The 20914-nt window shown below is 53.6% G+C and overlaps 1 protein-coding gene and 1 long non-coding RNA gene across 5 annotated transcripts in view; one reads left to right on the forward strand and one right to left on the reverse strand.

The window, feature by feature from the left end:
- The window catches only part of LOC138754874 (activated CDC42 kinase 1-like), a 37614-nt gene extending 18432 nt beyond the window's left edge, over positions 1-19182 (forward strand). For 2 of the 4 annotated variants that reach the window (XM_069919807.1, XM_069919808.1), the window contains exons 4-16: positions 1242-1312; positions 5235-5429; positions 5781-5933; positions 7751-8025; positions 8421-8547; positions 10946-11092; positions 11872-11966; positions 13624-13818; positions 14079-14137; positions 14392-14879; positions 16358-16453; positions 17588-17698; positions 18572-19182. In XM_069919807.1, the coding sequence (XP_069775908.1) occupies positions 1242-1312; positions 5235-5429; positions 5781-5933; positions 7751-8025; positions 8421-8547; positions 10946-11092; positions 11872-11966; positions 13624-13818; positions 14079-14137; positions 14392-14879; positions 16358-16453; positions 17588-17698; positions 18572-18583 (2024 nt within the window). In that variant the 3' untranslated portion in view covers positions 18584-19182. The remainder of the gene's footprint in view (positions 1-1241; positions 1313-5234; positions 5430-5780; positions 5934-7750; positions 8026-8420; positions 8548-10945; positions 11093-11871; positions 11967-13623; positions 13819-14078; positions 14138-14391; positions 14880-16357; positions 16454-17587; positions 17699-18571) is intronic. The other 2 variants (XM_069919810.1, XM_069919809.1) reach the window with 2 other exon arrangements.
- Positions 132-20704, reverse strand: LOC138754881 (uncharacterized). The gene is made up of 2 exons (XR_011351952.1): positions 20501-20704; positions 132-645 (listed from the first exon to the last, which is right to left on the reverse strand). It is a non-coding gene; the product is annotated as an uncharacterized lncRNA (long non-coding RNA).
- Between the last annotated feature and the right edge of the window lie 210 nt (positions 20705-20914).

The raw sequence follows: 20914 nt of genomic DNA on the forward strand, positions 1-20914 counted from the left end.
ACACACACACACTCATGTGCCCTCAAGCTCAGACACACCCACACACACATTCACATGTGCACATGCACACAAGCGCACACACTCGATTATCACTTATAATATAGATATAATTTAAAATAAATATGTACAAATATTTTGGAATAATTTACTCATTTCATTAATAACCCATTTACAAGATAACCATTAATCAATCTCACAAGCTGCGGGAAAAAGCTGTTCCTCAGCCTGGCCGCCCTGATGTTGATGCTCCTGTACCTCCTTCCTGTTGGTAGTGGGTCAAAGATCCTGTGCCCTGGATGGAAAGGGGCCTCGATAATTCTCTGAGCCTGATTTAAGCAACTCTCCTGGTGAATGTCGTCAGTAGAGGAAAGGGAGATCCCAGTGATCGTCTTGGTCATTTTGATGTCCCTCTGTATTGATGGTCAGCGTAGTGGTTTGCGCAACATTGTTACAGTGCCAGAGACCTGGGTTTGAATCCCATGCTGTCTGTAAGGAGTTTGTACATTCTCCCATGCCTGTGTGGGTTTTCTCCCGGTTGTCTGGTTTCCTCAAAGGCGTACGGGGTTTGTGGGTTAATTAGTCACACGGATGAAATTGGGCGACATGGGTTCATGGGCCAGAAGGGCCTCCTCCCGTGCTGAGTCTCTAAGATAAAAAATATATTGGGCTCAACAGCTTTCTATCGGAGAGAGGTTTTCATTTTCTTCACTCTCTCTCTCTCTCTCCCCCTCTCTCACATCCTTTCTTTCCTGCTCTCCCTCTCCCTTGCTCTCCCTCTCCCTCACTCCCTTACTCACTCTCCCTCCCTCACCCTCCCTCCTTCTCTCTCACCCTCACACTCCCTCCTTCTCCCTCTCCCTCCTCCCTCTCCCTCCCTGCTCCATACTCTCCCACTCTCTCTCACTCTGCCTCTCTCAAAAAACACCATGCCCTGCATTTTGTCTCAGCAACCCCATGCCCTTCATTTTGTCTCAGCCAAACTACCCTCTGTCCTCTTTGACTTACTGCGACACCATGCCCTGTACAGTTATGACACCACCTGCTATACTGAACTGCGGGTTGACTTGCACAGAGAGAACACAAATCAAAACTCTTCAGTCTCTGACAAAGACCAAATCGATTCTGTCCAATCTCCCCACCACTGTGATGGGCCACCCCGGCCGTCAGAGAGGTGATTGGATGGAATTGCCTTCTGCGTTGGTCGGGCTGTGCTCACGGTAACTTTCCTGCCTCTCCCACAGGGCACCGGCGCCTGTTCGAAGCTGTCAAGCGTAGGCGGGCAATGGGACGGCCCAAATCCTGGATGTTCAAGGTAAAGTGTGGGGCTGCAAACCTCTGCAGATCAGACAGGAGGGCAGGGTGCAGCTCAGGGCACCCAGTTGCACAAGGGAAAGGGTGCAGAAAAGGTTCATGATGATCGATGAGGAGAACGGGGAAAGAGTTTGCAAATGGAATACAACATTTGGAAGTGCACTTCAGTAGGAGAAACAATCAGGCAGAATATTATTTGGATGGGGAGAAAATTCAAAATTCTGACGTGCAAAGGGACACGACACCCTGAAGGTAAACCTCCAAGTTGAGTCAGTGGTGAAGGAGGCAAATGCAGTGTTGACGTCGTATCTAGAGGGTTGGGAGATCAGAGCAGGGGTCTGTGGGGACTGGGTGAGACCCCGCCTGGAGAATGGGGTACAGTTCTGGGGGCCGTATTTGAGAAAGGACATGCTGGCGTTGGAGAGAGTTCAGAGAAAGTTTACTAGAATGATTCCAGCAATGAAAGGGTTAGTAAATGAGGAATTATTTTTGGCTCCTGGACTGTTCACATTGGAGGACAGAAGGATGAGGGGGGAACCTCATTGAGGCGTTTGAACGCTGAAAGGCCTGGACAGAGTCGATGTGACGAGGACATTTCCCACGGTCAGGATAAAAGGGCATCAATTAGGATTAGGGCATCAAAAACTCGAAGGCAAGGCCAAAGCATCTGGGAGGGGAGATTTCAAAGGGGACCTGAAGGGCAGCTTTTCCACCCAGAGGGCTGGTGGGTCTGTGGAACAAGAGGAAATGGTGGAGGTAAGGACAATAACAGTAAACACCTGCTATCCAGCAGCTCCAGGGATTCATAGATGGTCGATGAGTGTATTTTCAAATTGCACATTGTGTGATTGGCGAACTAACGGTGGGGCACGCCAAGTTAAACCTGTGTGTTTTACTTATTTATTTTCCTCGGCTGGTTGCTTGAGGCTGCCGATGGTTGGCTGTGGGAGCGCTGGAGGCAAATCCACGGATACGGGGACTCTCTTTTGCTTCTCTTTCTCTGTCTGTAAGAGACGCCGGGCAATTTTTGCTGATGGCGAATCCGTCTGCCGTAAACAGATTTTGTGTAACACTGTCTTTATTACGTAACCAGAAATTAAATCTTGAATAGAGCCCAATGGGGCGAGCTCAGGTAGTAACCAGCATGGAGAGTTTTAGCCAAAGGGCCTGTCTCTGTTCTGTCTAATTCCGTGAGATTGCCAATGCACGATGTGCCACCATTTTAGACACAGCGAGATCCCGATTGCATGATGTGCCACCATTTTAGATACTGGACACAGCGAGATCCCGATTGGTGAGGATGTTGCCAGGACTCGGGGGGCCTGAGCTACAGGGAGAGGGGGAGCAGGCTGGGGCACAGGCGGATGAGGGGTGATCTCACAGACATGGACAGAATCACGGGAGGAACAGATCGGGTCTTTCACCCAGAGCAGGGGAATCGGTCACCAGAGGACACGGGTTTAAGGTGGTGGGGGGGGGGGGGAATTTAACAGGAACCTGAGGGGGAATGATTTTTGCACAGAGGGTTGTGGGTGTGTGGAACAGGCTCCCGGAGGGGGTGGTTGAAAAAACATAGAAATCTGCAGCACAGACCAGGCCCTTCAGCCCACAGTGCTAGTGCTGACCCAATAACCCACTTTAACAACTGTCTCGAATTTCCCTACTGTACAACCCTCTATTTTACAGTTCCATGAACCTGTCTAATGGTCTCTTAAAAGACCCTATCGTCTCTGCCTCCACCACCCTTACCGGCAGCACATTCCCTGCACCTACCCATCTCTGTGTGAAGAACATACCCCCCACCCCAATACTTACTCCCAGGCATCTTAAAACTACACCCCCTCATGTTGACCGTTTCAGACCCCGGGAATAAAGCCTCTGGCCATCCACATGCCTCATCATCTTGTACACCTCAATCAGGTTGCCCTTCATCGTCCGTCGTTCCAAGGAGAAAAGACCAAATTCACTCACCCTCTCCTCATGAGGCATGGTCTCCAATCCCGGCAACTGGACTGAGGCAGGTGCTATTGTAATGTTTGGACTAGATCCATGGGTGATAGGTTTAGAGGGAAGTGGGCAGGTGGGACCAGTGGGGGTGGATAATTTGGATGGATCTGTGGATAAGACAGGTTTAGAGGGAAGTGGGCAGGTGGGACCAGTGGGGGTGGGATATTTGGATGGATCCGTGGATGACAGGTTTAGAGGGATGTGAGGAGAGGGGGCACAGGCAGGTAGGATCAGTGTGGGTGGGACATTTAGATGGATCTATGGATAAGACAGGGAGAGGGGGGGGACAGACAGGTGGGACCAATGTGGGTGGGATACTTGGATGGATCTGTAGATAGGACAGGTTTAGAGGGATGTGGGGAGAGGTGGGACCAGTGATGCTGGGATATTTTGGTCACATGGGCAGGTTGGGCGGAAGGGCCTGTTTCCCTCCCTGTGACACGTGAGCTCCTGTTCCAGTCAGTGACAGTGGGCCTCGTGTCAATCATACCTTTGGCTTGTGATGGGACCTGTTTACACCCCACCCACCCCCACCCCCCAACCCCACCACAACACCATCCCTGGCCTGGTTTCAGAATTCTTTCATAGGACGAGGAGGGATGAACCATTTCCTCCTCCATTCTTCGCCAAACTAGTCAAAGTACTTCACCACGTTATCGCTGTTATCGGGATGGAGCAGTGCAGTGCAGGCTTTTCAGCCCACGATATTGTGCTGACCCATATTAACCACTCAAAACTCTAACCCTTACACCCGTAACCCCGTAACCCTCCACTTCTCTTCCATCCATGAGCCTGTCGGAGGGTCTCTTAGACGCCCCTACTCTTCCATCCCGGGCGAGGCATTCCAGGCCCCCAACACTCTGTAAAAAAACCTCACTCCTGACGTTTCCCTCCCAGCTCACTGACAAAAGGCAAAGGAGGAAAAACCCAACACCCAACCCCAACCAACCAATTTTCCCTTGCAACCGCTGCAATCGTGTCTGCCTGTCCCACATCGGACTTGTCAGCCACAAACGAGCCTGCAGCTGACGTGGACTTTTTACCCCCTCCATAAATCTTCGTCCGCGAAGCCAAGCCAAAGAAAGAAGAGCTTAAACTGATAAGTTCTGTATTTGCTACACCCGCCCAGGACTGGCTCCCCAGCCCATCCAATCCCCTCACAAACTTATCCACCTCTGCGTCCCTCCAAAGAGAAAAGTCCTAGCTCTGCCAACAGATTCACGAACAATCTTCCAAAAGAATCTCTTCGACACAAACACTGCCAAAACTCAACACCTGCCAAGGTTCACCCGGCACTCTCTGTAAGGAATTTCCCCAGAGGCTCCGGTTTCCTCCCACCGAGTGAGTGTAGATTAATCGGGGGTGATTGGGAAACATGGGTTCATGGGCTAGAGGGCCTGTTACCCTGCGGTAGGTTGAAATGTAACAATCTCTCCCTTCTCAGGAGATCCCACTCCCTTGTGACACAGAAAGCATCTGTTCCACCTGACCAGTCCAGTTTCACTCAAAGATGGACCCTCCCTGCTAATTTTCTCTGGTCTCCCTCCCCGACTGCAGACGCTGAAAATCTGAACTAAAGCTGGAAACGCTTTGGAGATCGGGAGAGAAAGAGATGGTTACGGGTCCAGGACTAAAAACAAGATTCAGACCATGTGACACCAAAGGTGGTAGGGAAGATGGCGATAAGTATCTGTGATAGGGGAGACTTGTTAATGTCTTCAAGGGGCAGAGAAGGCAGAAGAGGCAACAAGAAGTTGGCTCACTGCCATGAGTGGAAATTGGAGATGGGTAATAAATGCTGGTCTTTTTGCTATCAGATAATTATTTAAAACTGTGGCCCTTTCCTCTAAGATGCTGGTGGGTCCAGGGTTGTGGCCACTCAGCTCCTTAACCCAGCCGTTACTTTGGCCTGACAGATGTTCAGCAGCAGGAGTGGGGATTACTACGAGGAGCCATCGTACATGGGGGGGCTCGCTCCCTCGGCCCCAGAGTCGGACTTTGCCCTGAAGTGTCTGATCAATGACCGAGACCTGGTCCTGCACGAGCGTCTGGGGAACGGCTCCTTCGGTGTGGTGAGGCGGGGGGAGTGGAGGCTGCCAAGTGGTCGTGTGGTGAGTCAAAACCCCTCGCCCCACCTTCTCCACACTGCTCACCTCATCACTCCCTCTCCCCATCCCTCACTCTCTCTCCTCCCCCTCTCTCCTCCCCCTCTCCCCTCCACCTCCATCACCCTCCCCTTCTCACCCTCCCTCACACTCCCCCTTCCCCCCCCATCCCACACCAAACCCCTCACCCCCCACACCAAACCCTTCATCCCCCACCCCCTCCTTCACCCTCCCCCTCTCCCCGGCTCTCTCTCCCCTTTCTCTCTCCCCCTCCCTTCGGAGAGGGTCAGGGGCTGCCTGCAGCTACCTTCCGATTGGACCCTTGCCTCTGGTTGACCCATGGCCTCTGCCTTTCAGTTGAACGTGGCTGTCAAGTGCTTGAGGCCGGACATCTCCAGCGAGACAGATACCATGGAAGACTTCCTGCAGGAGGTCAATGCCATGTATGCCCTCAACCACCCCCACCTCATCCAGCTGTACGGGGTCATCCTCACACACCCCATGAAGATGGTGAGTTCCAGCTCCATCCACGTGCCCTGCCCCGGATCCGCAGCCACCTTCCAACACCTCCTAGTGTGGCTGACCCTTGCCTTTCACCCCAAACTCCACAACCCTCGCCTCGCACCCTGGATCAGCTTTCTAGGCCAGCCCAGGCCAGTGTGGAAGGCCACAGGGATAGGGGAGGGAGGGCTGCGTCCAGCACTGTGACTTGCTTCTTGGTCTGGCTTGGGTTAGGAATTACTCCTGGATTTTGGCCAGGAAACTGGCTTCTAGATGATGGAAGCCACGGATCAGACATAGATTGAAGCTCCCTCCACTTCGTCCCATCACACATTCCCAGAGTCGGCCCCAGAGTGAAGCTCCTTCCACACCATCACATCACATACTGTCAGGGTCAGAAATAGAGTGAAGCTCCCTCCACACTGTCCCATCACACACTTCCAGGGTCAGACACAGAGCGAAGCTCCTTCCACACTGTCCCGTCACACACTCGCGGGATCAGACACAAAGTGAAGCTCCTTCTACATTATCACATCACACACTCCTGGGATTGGACACAGAGTGAAGCTCCCTCCACACTGTCCCATCACACACTTCCAGGATCAGACACAGAGTGAAGCTCCTTCCGCACCGTCCCATCACATACTCCCGGTGTCAGACACATAGTGAAGCTCCTTCCACACTGTCCCATCACACACTCCCGGGGTCAGACACAGAGTGAAGCTCCTTCCGCAACGTCCCGTCACACACTCCCAGGATCAGACACAGAGTGAAACTCCTTCTGCACTGTCTAGTCACACATTCCCAGGGTCGAACACAGAGTGAAGCTCCCTCCCCACTCTCCCATCACACACTCCTGGGATCAGACACAGAGTGAAGCTCCTTCCACACAGTCCCATCACACACTCCCAGGGTCAGACACAGAGTGAAGTTGCCTCTACACCAACCCATCACATACTCCCGGGATCAGTCACTGAGTGAAGCTCCCTCTACATTGAAGGTGTAAATTTTTCTTTGAGATTTGGAGGAGAGGAGGGAAGAAGGGGCAGGAGGAGGAGAGGGAGGGAGGGGGAGGAGGAGAGGAGGGAAGAAGGGGCAAAGAGGAGGGAGGGGCAGGGGTGGAGGAGAGGAAGGAGGTTGGGCTGGGGAGGAGGAGAGGAGGGAGGAAGGGGCAGGGGAGGAGTAGAGAGGAAGGGGCAGGAGGAGGAGAGGAGGGAGGGAGGGGCAGGGGTGGAGGAGAGGAGGGAGGTAGGGGCTGGGGAGGAGAAGAGGAGGGAGGTAGGGGCTGGGGAGGAGGAGAGGAGGGAGGAAGGGGCAGGGGAGGAGAGGAGGGAGGAAGGGGCAGGGGAGGAGAGGAGGGAGGGATGGGCAGGGGAAGAGGAGGAGAAGGGGCAGGAGGAGGAGAGGAAGGGGTAAGGGAGGAGGAGAGGAGGGAAAGGGCAGAGAGGAGGGGGATTGGGCAGGGGGAGGAGGAGAGGAGGGAGGAAGGGGCAGAGGAGGAGGAGAGGCAGGGGTGGTGGAGGAGGGAGAAAGGGGCAGGGGAGAAGGGAGGGGCAGGAGGAGGAGAGGAAGGGGTAGGAGAGGAGGAGAGGAGGGAAGGGGCAAAGGAGGAGGAGAGGAGGGAAGAAGGGGCAGCAGGAGGAGAGGAGGGGGGAAAGGGCAGGGAGAGGACGGAGGGAGGTAGGGGCTGGGGAGGAGGGGAGGTAGGGGCAGGGGAAGAAGGGTAGCGGGAGAAGGGACAGAAAGATGTTGGTGAGCTCAGCCACTTCCCGTGGGGAGGGGGGTGGACAGTAGACCATTCCCTAATGCTCTGCGCTGTGGGACAGGTGACAGAGTTGGCACCCCTGGGGTCCGTGTATGACCTCCTGCGTGGTCGAAATGCATGCTTCCCCCTACACCTGCTGTGGCTGTATGCGGTCCAGGTGTGTGACGGCATGGCCTACCTGGAGAAGAGCCATTTCATTCACCGCGACCTGGCCGCCCGCAACATCCTGCTGGCCACCGAGGAGCTGGTGAAGATCGCTGACTTCGGCCTCACCCGCTCGCTGGGCCACGCTGACCACTACGTGATGCAGGCACGGCGCAAGGTGCCCTTCGCATGGTGAGGTTCACGGGGAGGGCTGGGGTGTGTGTGAGTCTATGCCCATGTATGTTTGCACGTCCATGATTGAGTGTGATTATGTGTGTGTGACTGGGTGCACATGTGTTGCACGTACGTGTCTGCGCGCGAGTGTGTGTGTGTCTGTTTACTGTGACCAAGGGCAGTAGCTCCAAACCCCAACCCTGACCTCAACCTTGGCACCTGACTTCATCCCAACCCCTACCCTCAAACTGACCCAAAGGCCGTCTCCAATCCCTGCCCCGACCCCAACCTATGATCCCATCTGTGACCCCAACCCTGCCCTTGACCCTGTGAATATCAGCCCCCATGGAGGGGAGTGACCGCACGTCAGGTGACTTTACCACGGTCTCACCCACCCCACAACTTTCTTACAGGTGCGCTCCGGAAAGCCTGAAGTCTGGAACCTTCTCCCACGCGTCCGACGTCTGGATGTATGGGGTGGTGTTATGGGAGCTGTTCTCGTACTGCGAGGAGCCATGGATGGGCCTGTATGGGCGAGAGGTGAGATTACTTGGAAGGGGGTGGAGGGAGCGAGGAGAGACAGAGGGCAGAGGGAGGGGGTGGAGAGCATAAAGAAGGGTGTGGAGGGAGCAAAGAGGGGGAGAGCAGCGAGGAGGGGCGTAGAGTGCAGGGAGGGGGAAGCAGTGAGGGAGAGAGGGGAAGAAGGAGTGAGGGGGAAGGGGGGTGTGGAGGCAGGCAGAGAGCAGCAGCAAGGAGGGGGAGATGGGGCAAGACGGAGCTATTAGGGGAGAGGAGGGGCGTAGGGTGCTTGGGGGGAGCAAAGGGGGGGAGAGGCGGTGTGGAGGGAGGCAGAGAGTGGCGGAGAGGGTGCGATTTGTGGGGAGAGGGCATTGGGAGAGGATATTCCCTGGAGCGTAGAGAATGAAGGAAGATTTTTGATTTAAAATGTTTAACCGTGCATTCAAATAAATGTAAAAATATAGATGTAATAATGTTTTTAATATCCAATACATGATGATATCCCAACTCTGATGAGAACAGATGAGCACTGGAAGAGAACGGATGAGAATGGGGAGAGAATGGGCAGAACGGATGAGAATGGGGAGAAAACGGATAAGAATGAGGTGAGAACGGGGAGAGAACGGAGGAGAATGGGAAGAGAATGGGGAGGACGGATGAGAATGGGGAGAGAATGAATGAAAATGGATGAGAACAGGAAATGAATGGGGAGAATAGATGAGAGTGAAGAGAACGGATGAGAACGGGGAGAGAACAGATGAGAACAAGAGAGAATTAATGAGAACTGAGAGAACGAATGAGAACTGGGAGAAAACGAATGTGAACGGGGAGAGAACAGATGAGCACTGGAAGAGAATGAATGTGAATGGGGAGAGAATGGTGAGAATGAATGAGAATGGAAAGAATGAATGAGAATGGAGAGAATGAATGAGGATGGAGAGAATGAATGTGAACGGGGAGAGAATGGAGAGAATGAATGAGGACGGAGAGAATGAATGTGAACGGGGAGAGAATGGAGAGAATGAATGAGGACGGAGAGAATGAATGAGAATGGAGAGAATGAATGAGGACGGAGAGAATGAATGAGGACGGAGAGAATGAATGAGGACGGAGAGAATGAATGAGGACGGAGAGAATGAATGAGGACGGAGAGAATGAATGAGGACGGAGAGAATGAATGAGGACGGAGAGAATGAATGAGGACGGAGAGAATGAATGAGGACGGAGAGAATGAATGAGGACGGAGAGAATGAATGAGGACGGAGAGAATGAATGAGGACGGAGAGAATGAATGAGGACGGAGAGAATGAATGAGGACGGAGAGAATGAATGAGGACGGAGAGAATGAATGAGGACGGAGAGAATGAATGAGGACGGAGAGAATGAATGAGGACGGAGAGAATGAATGAGGACGGAGAGAATGAATGAGGACGGAGAGAATGAATGAGGACGGAGAGAATGAATGAGGACGGAGAGAATGAATGAGGACGGAGAGAATGAATGAGGACGGAGAGAATGAATGAGGACGGAGAGAATGAATGAGGACGGAGAGAATGAATGAGGACGGAGAGAATGAATGAGGACGGACTGCTGAAAGTGTTGAAACCCATCACATTCCCTGCAGGTCTTTGAGGTTACGAAGAACATTTAGAAATCTAAAAATATTTAAAATTTTATTCTATTTTTAGTAGATACGGGCACTAAGCTTGTAAAAATATAATTTAAGGAAAAAAAATGTGTAACTTTCTCAAAGGGAACAGAACTGTCACTTCCTCCTACTCCATCGATCCAAACTATCCCTCCCCCCCCACTCCATCGCTGTGTCTAACAAATTCCATCCAGTGTTTCGTTGGGTCTTAACCCTATAATGTTACCTATAAAAATAATTCTGGATTTTGAGGAAATTGTATTCCTGTAATTTGTTCTGAAGAATCTCCTAATTCCAGTCAGAAGGGTCTTTACTTCATCTCAAGACCATGTTGAATGTACGAAAGTTCCCAGCTCTTCACCACTGATCTGATAAATCTGATTTTAATGTATTTAATTTTAATGAGGGGAGATTTGATCGAGGTATTTAAAATTATGAGGGGGACAGACCAAGTAAATGTAGGCAGATTTTATCCACTGAGGGTCGGTGAGATACAAACCAGAGGACGTGGGTAAAGTGTGACAGGGAAAACGTTTCGGGGCAACTTTTTCACACAGAGAGTGGTGGGGGTGGGGAATGAGCGTAAGTGGTGAATGTGGGCTCAGTTTTAACGTTTGAGAAGAATTTAGACAGGCCCAGAGGGCATGGACTGAGTGCAGCTCTGTCGGTTTAATAGTTCAGCACAGACTGGACAGGCCTGGTTCTGTGCTGCAGTGGTTCTGGGTCCAGAAGACTTTGATGGTTTAACCGACTGTGCTGCTGTGCCTCCAGATACTGACGCTGATTGATCGGGAGGGCAGGCGGTTGGAGCAACCAGCCGACTGTCCGACCAACATCTACAACCTGGCCCTGTGCTGCTGGTCAGCTGCTCCCGAGGACCGTCCTACCTTCAGTTCACTCCAGCCGCTGATCAAGGAGGTACCATCCTTCCCTTCCCGCCCACACCCACTCCTCCACACTGTGAGAGGTGAGGGTCGCGGGCCTTCATGCGGTGTGGGGGGGGGGGTGGGGTTTGACCTCACCCCCCTTTCCCCAGGGGAGCAGTTGGAAAGGCACGTGGATCCAGTGAGTGGAGATGACGTGGGGGAAGTGCAGTGCAGAGAGGGGCAGTGGGTGAACAGAGACAGACGTGCGTTGACGGGAGAGGGCGTGGGTCATCGAGAAGGGAATGGGGCGGAGGGAAGGAAAGGAGAGAGAGGGGTAGGGTAAGAGAGAGACTGGGGGAGGAGGTTAACGAAGACAGGAGGTAATGCCGTCGGGTTGGAGAGTCCCCAAATTGTAAACAATTTGGCTGTACAACGCGGTAACAGGCCCTTCCAACCCACGGGTCTGTGCCCCCAATGCATCTACAACCCCCGGTATGTTTCGAACAGTGGGAGGAAACCGGAGTCCACGGGGAAAACCCATGTAGACACAGGGAGAATGTACAAACTCCTTACAGACAGCATGGGATTCGATCCCCTGTCCCGCTCGCTGGTGCTGTAACAGCATTGGGCTGACCGTGGTTCCTCCAGTTTGCGGGAAGCCCCGGTTTGGCAGTGCGTGAGGCCGTGGCCGTGTCGGTGTGGGAAGGTTGTGGGGTTGAAGTGGTCGGCCACTGATAGGTCTACAGCGGACAGAATGAGGGCGCTCAATGGAACGAACCCCTCCCCCGCCCCTGTCTCCCCCAGGGATTGTTCTTCTGTTTCCTTCCTCAGGTCCGGCCGTTGGAGGTTAAATCACTTCAGGACTTCAGCGAGGCGGGCAAGCTGAAGATGCACATCAATGACATCATCACGGTGATCGACGGGCGGTAAGGAGGGGGGAGGGGGGATGGACAGTAAGGGTGGAAGGGTGAGGGGAGGGAGGGAGCAGGAGGAGGGGAAGGGGGGATTGATTGGAAGGGGGAGGGAGGGAACGTGGGAGAGGGAGGGGGACAGACGGTAAGGTGGGGGGATGGGCAGTAAGTTGGGGGAAGGGTGGCAGAGGGTAAGGTGGGGGGGTGGGGGACTGAGAGGTGATGATGAATGTGACCTGGTCCTGGATGAAGGTGGGGACTGACAAACTGCAGGCTGAGTCCAGGGGGAACCTAGAACCAGGGGACACTGGTTCTGAACAAAGAGCTCACCCGTTTTAATTTACATACATCACAGCAACAAGCCCTTCCGGCCCACATGTTACGCCTGATTGACCTACAACCCCCGGTACATTTTGAACAGTGGGAGGAAACCAGAGCCCCCAGGGAAAACCCACACAGACATGGGGAGAACATACAAACTACTCACAGACAGCATGGGATTCGAACCCCTTACGCTGGCGCCGTAACGGCATTGTGCTGACCTCCACAGTAACTGTACAGCCCCGAAGTGGTGGCAGAGATGAGGAGGAATCTCTTTTCTTGGAGGACCACAGATCATGGGTCTTCTTGGCCGCAGAGAGGTTTAATATAGAAACCAAACCTATCACGGTAACAGTCCTTCCGTGTGACAGATTAACCTACTAACCCCGTGAGTTTTTTGAAGGTGAGAGAAAACCGGAAATGCACCAGTTCACAGGGAGAACTTGGTGTTGGATTTAATGAGGTCAGGGGCAAGGGAACAATTCACAGTGAAAGGTAGGACCCCGAGGAACTCTGATGGACAGAGGGGCCTCGGACTGCAAGTCCAGAACTTGCTGCGCTCAGATGCCAGAGGTGTTCTGTGCTTGTTAGAGGATTAAGGTGGTACATCAATGGGGAAAAAAGGTCACGAACCACTGGCCTCGAATTTCCCCACTGCATTATCCTCCATTTTCCTCAGTTCCACATACCTGACTAATTGTCCTGTTGTCCCTGCTCCACCACCGTTACCAGCAGTGCATTCCCTGCACCCACCCCCCCCCCCCCACCAACCCCACATACTTACTCCCAAACACCTTAAAACTACACCTCCTCATTGGCCATTTCAGCCTCCGGCCATCCACATGATCAATGCCTCTTGTTGTCTCTACACCTCGATCAGGTCACCCCTCATCCTCCATTGCTCCAAGGAGGACTGGTGACACGGTTGGCATAGTGGTCAGCATACGCTGTTCCAGTGCCAGCGATCAGGACTGGGGTTCAAATCCCGTGCTGTCTGTAGGGAGTTTGTACGCTCTCCCTGTGTCTGCGTGTGTTTTCCCCCCGGGTGCTCCGATTTCCTCCCACCATTCAAACTGCACAGGGGGTTGTAGGTGTAAATTGGGCGGTGCAGGCTCATGGGCCGGAAGGGCCTGTTACCGTGCTGGATCTGTGTGTGGAGGGACGTGAGCTGATATGATAGGTTAGATTGGCCATGTGATTGATGAGCTGAAGGGTCTGTGGTCGTTCTAGGGTGGGGCAGGCTTGAGGGCCTGTGTGCATGGGGTGGGGACTGGCCTGTTGACGTCCACCAGGACACAAGGTCCCACCTGCTCCATGGCCTCACGCTCTTTCTCCCCCCCTCATTGTGTAGGCCTGAGCTGGTGTTCTGGCGAGGACAGAACAGGAAAACGTTACAAGTGGGTCTGTTCCCGAAGAGCCATGTGGCTTCCAGCACCAGCCGCCCAGGGTCACTCATCAGCTTGCCCCTGAGGAGCACTTTCGTCCACGCTGGGCACTTGGACATCGACCCCCGCCGTTCCTGGGGCATCCCAGAGAAGAAGAACGAGTGAGTCCTGGTCCACGCCAGATCAGGGCAGAGCACGGAGACCCCTAGGCCTCCTCTAGATATTCTGACAATCGACTTCAGCAGCTTCCCAACCACAGTAAATGCTTCCCTCCAACAGACCTGTCCCACGGCCTCGTGGGATTCCAAAGATCGTTTCCATCCCATACCAGCCTCCCTCCGACCGTGAATCCGCACCCACACCCCTCCCCAGGGCACAGGGATAACCCAGAATACACTGACTGGTGTCTCCATTCCCACAGGAAACTTGGCATTAACCTGGCGGACACTCGGAATCCCATTCAGCTGCTAAGGATGTCGGGTCAGTGGGCGTGAGAGAATGGTGCTGCGGGCTGGCATGTTGCTGAGATGATCATGGCATGTCTCTCTCTCCCCTACCCTCTTTCCCATCCATCTTTCCCCTCCCTCTCTCCTCACCCTCTCTCTCCCTTCCCTTCTCTCCCCTCCCCTCTCCCCACTCTAACCCCCCTCTCTCTCCCCCTTCTCCTTTCACTCCCTCCTTCCCCCTCTGGACCATACCCCTGACTAGACCTTGCCTTTGCCCTTTGCCCCCAGGCCTTTCCCGCAGCCTTGATTCGAACATCGACAACACAGAACAGCTATGCGGGGGTGCCCATGGCCCAGAACGCTACCCCAGAACTGCCTCCAAGGACCGCCTGAGGTGTATCAGCGAGCAGGCTGCAGCCAATGGGTCCGCCAGAACCCAGGAGAGCCAGAGGCCTAAGCAAGGCCAGAGGAATGAGCGACGCTGGGCCGCAGAGGCCGAGGATGTGGTCCCCGCAGTGACAAAGATGCGCCTCCGAGCGCCCCAGCAGAGGCCCAATTGCTGGTCGCTGCACTGGCCACAGGAGCAGGAGGCAGCTGGACGATCGCAGCACCAGGACTCAAGGGGCAACAGGCCGATGGAGCAGCAAGGTAGACCCCGAGGCGCCAAGGGCAATTACCTGAGCAAGAGCCTCTCCGAGGAGTTGCAACCCACCCTTACGGAGGCAGCCCAAAACCGGCAGGGGAGAAACCCCAGTCTGCAGAGCAAAATTAAACGTGTACGTTCTCACGGAACATTGGGCAGGGAGGCGGTGCGAGGGGGATGGGTCTCACCCAACAAGAACTGATTCGTCTGCTGTGGTCCGTGGGTTGGCGAGATCTGTAAAATCCACTGGAAAGAGGCTGCTGAAGCTCTGTATCAAGAAAACCAGATTGGCCCACTTTTTCGTGATGGCCTTGATGATGTACTGAGGTCAGGGAGGGGATTCAGCACATTACCAATTTGGTCTTCCAATGTCCAATCAGAATGGTCAGTCCAGGTCTTCACCAATTTGGTCTTCCAATGTACAATCAGAATGGTCAGTCCAGGTCTTCATCAATGTTGGTCTCCAATGTCCAATCAGAATGGTCAGTCCAGATCTTCACCAATTTGGTCTTCCAACGTCCAATCAGAATGGTCAGTCCAGGTCTTCACCAATTTGGTCTTCCAATGTACAATCAGAATGATCAGTCCAGGTCTTCACCAATGTTGGTCCTCCAATGTCCAATCAGAATGCTCAGTCCAGGTCTTCACCAATGTTGGTCTTCCAACATCCAATCAGAATGGTCAGTCCAGGTCTTCACCAATGTTGGTCCTCCAATGTCCAATCAGAATGGTCAGTCCAGGTCTTCACCAATGTTGGTCTTCCAACATCCAATCAGAATGGTCAGTCCAGGTCTTCACCAATGTTGGTCCTCCAATGTCCAATCAGAATGATCAGTCCAGGTCTTCACGAATGTTGGTCCTCCAATGTCCAATCAGAATGGTCAGTCCAGGTCTTCACCAATGTTGGTCTTCCAACATCCAATCAGAATGGTCAGTCCAGGTCTTCACCAATGTTGGTCCTCCAATGTCCAATCAGAATGCTCAGTCCAGATCTTCACCAATTTGGTCTTCCAATGTCCAATCAGAATGGTCAGTCCAGGTATTCACCAATGTTGGTCTTCCAATGTCCAATCAGAATGGTCAGTCCAGGTCTTCACCAATTTTGTCTTCCAACATCCAATCAGAATGGTTAGTCCAGGTATTCACCAATGTTGGTCTTCCAATGTCCAATCAGAATGGTCAGTCCAGGTCTTCACCAATTTTGTCTTCCAACATCCAATCAGAATGGTTAGTCCAGGCCTTCACCAATGGCAGCCCTTCAATGTCCATTAGTATCAGAATAGAGTGGAGAGAAGGTCGGGACTGGCCTGAGTTTGGGGCTGAATTGAGAGGAAATAATAGGTAGGCTGATAAGAGAGGGAGGGAAAGGAAGTGCCTCTAGGGTGGTCTCTGGGGTGAGTGGTCTGGCTGAGTGGGGGAGATGTTTGGAAGGGAGGGTATTGGGTAGGGAAGGAAGTGGCTGTAGAAGAGGTTTGGGTGTTCACTGAGGGACGCTCTTGCCCACCCCCACTCCCTGAGCTAGAGAAGGGCATGGTGGGGGCACTAGTTGCCGATGCCAGTGACTCCTATAACTGTGTGTGTGCAGTGGAGTGACAGTCATTTCTGTGGTAGGTGCAGGAAGCAGTGCACGGAGTCACCACAGAGGAATGCCAGGAGGCTCTGCAAATCACCCACCTCGATACACAGAAGGCTATCCAGCACCTAAAGGTCAGAGGCAGGTTGGCTGGGGCAATGGGTGGGTGGCTGTACAAGGGGTGGGGAAGTGCAAGGTTGGGTGGGGAAGAGGGTGGTTGGGTGGAGAAGTGAAGGATTGGGTAGGGAAGAGGGGGTTTTGTGTGGGGAAGAGAGGGTGTTGGGTGAGGAGGAGGGGGTGTTGGGTGGGGAAGAAGGAGGTTGGGCGGGAAAGAGTAGTTGTGTGGAGGAGGGAGGTGGTTGTGTGGGGAAGAGGGAGGTTGAGTGAGGAAGAGGGATGAAGTAAAGGAGAGGTTGGGTGGGGAAGAGAGTGGTTGGGTGGGAAAGAGGGGTTATTGGGTGGGGAAGCGAGTGGTTGGGTGGGGAAGAGGGGGTGTTGGGTGGGGAAGAGGGGGTGTTGGGTGGGGAAGAGGGGGTGTTGGGTGGGGAAGCGAGTGGTTGGGTGGGGAAGAGGGGGTGTTGGGTGGGGAAGAGGGGGTGTTGGGTGGGGAAGAGGGGGTGTTGGGTGGGGAAGAGGGGGTGTTGGGTGGGGAAGAGGAGGTTGGGTTGGGAAGGGGAGGTTGGGTGGGGAAGAAGGGGAATTGAGTGAGGAAGGGGCATGTAATGGAGGGTGAAGGCCATGACTGGGGGCATTGTATGGGTGAGGTTGTTGTGGGAAATGGGTCATCATGTATGGGTTGATTGAGGCCATTGGGGGAAGGGGCCCTGGGGGATTGAGCAGGGCTTTGGCGTAGGTGGGCACGACATTGGCATTTTCGATTAGTTAAGGAGGCATTGGTTGGGAGTCCCTGTGATTGGTGGAAATGCCCATTCAGGGGCTGAATGGGGAGGAGGGGAGGAAATGTCTGTGGGGTGGCTCTGAGTGGGAACAGGGTGGGCTCTGGCTGAGGGTGGGGGGAGGCTTTTGAAGGATTGGGAGGGAGTGTTGGGTAGGTAGGGAAGGAATTGCCTATAGGAGAGCGTGCGGAGTGAGCTGAGAGACCCTCACCCTTCCCTCTCTCAGGCCCCAAGATGGCGAGAGGCAGATATGGCAGTGGGTAGGTGGCCGCCATTGGCTCAGTGATCCCCATTGCAGAGGGCAGCAGGGTCAGTGAAAAGGGGTTGGTCTTTGCTGCCAGTTCACCTCTCGCCATCCCTCCCCTCCACCAGGTCCAACACCTCTACAACATGAGCCAAATGAACCAGGAGGAATGTCAGCAAATCCTACAGGAATTTAACTGGAACCTGCAAAACGCCAGCCAGTTCCTGCTGAAGCGGAGTGTGAGTCCTGAGGGTGGGGCAGTGGGAGAAGGCTTGCTGACCACAAGCCACCCAAACCAGACAGGATTGAGGGAAGGAGGGGAGGAAATGTGTGATGGGACAATGTGGAGAAAGATTTACTCTATCTGACTCCTGGAGTGGTGACGGGTCGGTGCAGAGGGAGAGATTGTGTGACGGGATGGTGCGGAGGGAGGGAGTGTGGGACAGGTCAGTGCAGAGGGAGAGAGTATGGGACAGGGCAGTGCGGAGGGAGTGTGAGACAGGGCGGTGCGGAGGGAGTGTGGGACAGGGTGGTGCGGTGGGAGTGTGGGACAAGGCGGTGCGGAGGGACAGGATGGTGCAGAGGGAGTGAGTGTGAAATGGGATGGTGCGGAGGGAGAGAGTGTGGGACTGGATGGTGCAGAGCTAGGGAGTGTGTGTCAGGACAGTGCGGAGGGAGGGAATGTGTGACGGGATGGTAAGGAGGGAGGGAGTGTGTGACGGGACGGTGCAGAGGGCTGGAAGATGTGTTGGGACGGTTGGAGGGAAGGAGTATAGTACAGGACGGTGCAGAGGGAGGGAATGTGGGATGGGGTGGTGCGGAGGGAGAGAGAGTGGGACGGGATGGTGTGGAGGGAGAGAGTGTGGGACAGGACATCGTGGAGGGAGGGAGTGTTGGACGGGACGATGTGGAGGGAGGGAGTGTGGGACAGGATGGTCTTGAGTGAGGGAGTGTAGAACAGGAGGGGGGAGTGTGGGACGGGACGGTGTGGAGGGAGGGAGTGTAGGACAGGATGGTGTGGTGGGAGATACACTGAGCCCTGCTCTCTCTGCCCTGGAAGTGCTTGCCTCAATTTCAGGCAATTTACTGAAGAAAGTTTTTTTGACTTGCAGTTGAAAACATGACAATTTCGGGAACTGCGGTTTCATCGCTGAAATAGTTGACACCATTCGTAGAAACTTCTGCTGCCCACTGTGGGATATGGACCCAATTTAAAATTTTGCTGCTGTGTTAAGAACCACTCCATTTACAGCCAGAATATTGTGTGGATATCTGCATGTTGATTAGCTGGACCAGCTAACATCACTGAAGGGAACTGGGATGGCAGGAAAGAGGAGGACTATGGGTAATGGCTCCTTCCCTGTGTCTGAATTTTTGGCAGCCTCTGAGGCCTCTGGGTCCACGTGATGCACTGCGGACTGGCAGGAGGGGATGGTGGAACTGGCAGGAGGGGGTGGTGGGACTCGGGTTGGAGACACATGATCACAGAAATGGGGGCCCATGACTCGTGGGGTATTTTTACACCAGCGGCTGGATCCGGGGTTGGCTCGTCTACAGCCAGTCCCACCTCCCAAAATTATCTCGGCATCTTGCTCTGGTCCTCAACGTCCAACGTACAGGGATGCAAGGTGTTCTGCCCAATGACCCTCCCATCTCACATCCTCCCCTCTCCCTATCCTGGATCAGTTGGCAAGTTTGGACAATAAATGCTGTTACATCCCAAGCAGAGATTGTTGCTTTCACATTTATTCCAATTCCAAAGCCGTCTGCAAGTTTGCCGATGACACCACGGTCATTGGCAGAATCATAGACAGCGAGGAGGAAGTGTCCAGGAGGAAGCATCCAGGAGGAAGATGGATCAATTTGTCAAGTGGTTCGCGCCAACAACCTTGCGCTCAACGTCAGCAAAACCAAGGAGATGACTGGGGACTTCAGGAGGGAGTCCGGGAAACATGACCCAGTCCTCATCATGGGTTCGGCAGTGGAGAGGGTCAAGAACTTCAAATTCCTGGGTGGCAACATCTCCTGGAGCAATCACATTGATGCAATCATGAAGAAGGGTCACCAGTGGCTGTACTTTGCGAAGGAGTTTGATGAGATTGTCTGGCACTGAAGATTCGTAAATTTCTACAGGTGTCACATGGAGAGCATTCTGGCCGTTGCATCACTGCCTGGTAAGAAGGTGCCAACACTCAGGACAGGAAAAAACTCCAGGGGGTTGTTAACAGCCTACAACATCAGGCACCAGTCTTCATTCCATCGAGGACAAGAGATGGTGTCTTAAAAAAGCAGCCTCTATCCGCAAGGACCACCATCCAGCCAGGCCGTGCCCTCTTCACTCTGCTCCCATCGGGGAGGGGGTTCAGGAGCCTGATGAGAACCCAGCGGCATAAGGGCAGCTTCTTCCCCTCCGCCATCAGATTCCTAAACAATGAACCCCAGACACGGCCTCACTTCCTCTTTTTCTATTTATAGTTGTACGGTGGTTTATTCGAATGTTTACCCTGTGACGCTGCAGCAAAACGACGAATTTCATGCCAATAAATGCCAATTCTGTTAGCGATGCCCCTGTCCCCAGTATGAGCTGGGTAAGAAATCCCAATTGGCCAGATTAGGTGGGAGCAAATTTCCACTCCAAAAATACATGACCCAGTGGATTCACTCATTCCTTCCTCCACCCCTCCCCTTTCTTCCCTAAATCAGGTCCAACTTGCCCTTTTGCTTCTCCGGTTCCAGCTTTTGTCCCCCACGTCTCTCCAACCCCACCCTGTCCAAATCTTCCTCCTCCACCTTTCCTTCCTGCGTGACCTGCTGAGTTTCTCCAGCACGCTCGCATGTTACAGCCCGTCCAAATCCAGGTTAGTGGGTGAACTGCTGAGGTTCAGACCCCTCTCTCCCACTGCGAACCTCCATCAACCTCACCCCAAGTCTCCGTCAGGTCATACCTGGACCCTTTGGAATCAGTTTGACTTGCAAATGAACTGCACGCACTCACGAGTCCCTTTCTGCACCTCACCAATTCATGTTGCAGCTATACTAACCTTTGGTCAGGTCTTCCTTGGAAGTCTGTGCAGTTTCTGGTCGCGTTATTACAGGTATGGTACAGGCACTAAAGGGATTCAACAGGATGTGGCCTGGATCTGCGGATGCAAGTTATGGGGAGAGGTCGGGCTAACTTCCTCTGGACCTGAGATTCACCAGGATGAGAAGCGTCAATGGGCAGTCCGAATCTTTTCCCTGGGGTAGAAATGTTGCATACTGGAGGACGATTGCTTCCGGAGGGAAGGGAAACATTTATGGGAGATGTTCGGGTGGGGGGGGAGAGTGGTGAGAAGTTTTTATTTTGCACAGAGTTGTGAGTGCCTGGAACAGGCTGCCAGGGGCAGGTCTGGGATAGCAGAGTTTAAACGGCTTCTTGATGGAACTTAGAAACCTGCAGCAGAGAACAGGCCTTT

Source organism: Narcine bancroftii, chromosome 2, assembly GCF_036971445.1.
Source record: "Narcine bancroftii isolate sNarBan1 chromosome 2, sNarBan1.hap1, whole genome shotgun sequence".
Lineage (NCBI taxonomy): Eukaryota > Metazoa > Chordata > Chondrichthyes > Torpediniformes > Narcinidae > Narcine > Narcine bancroftii.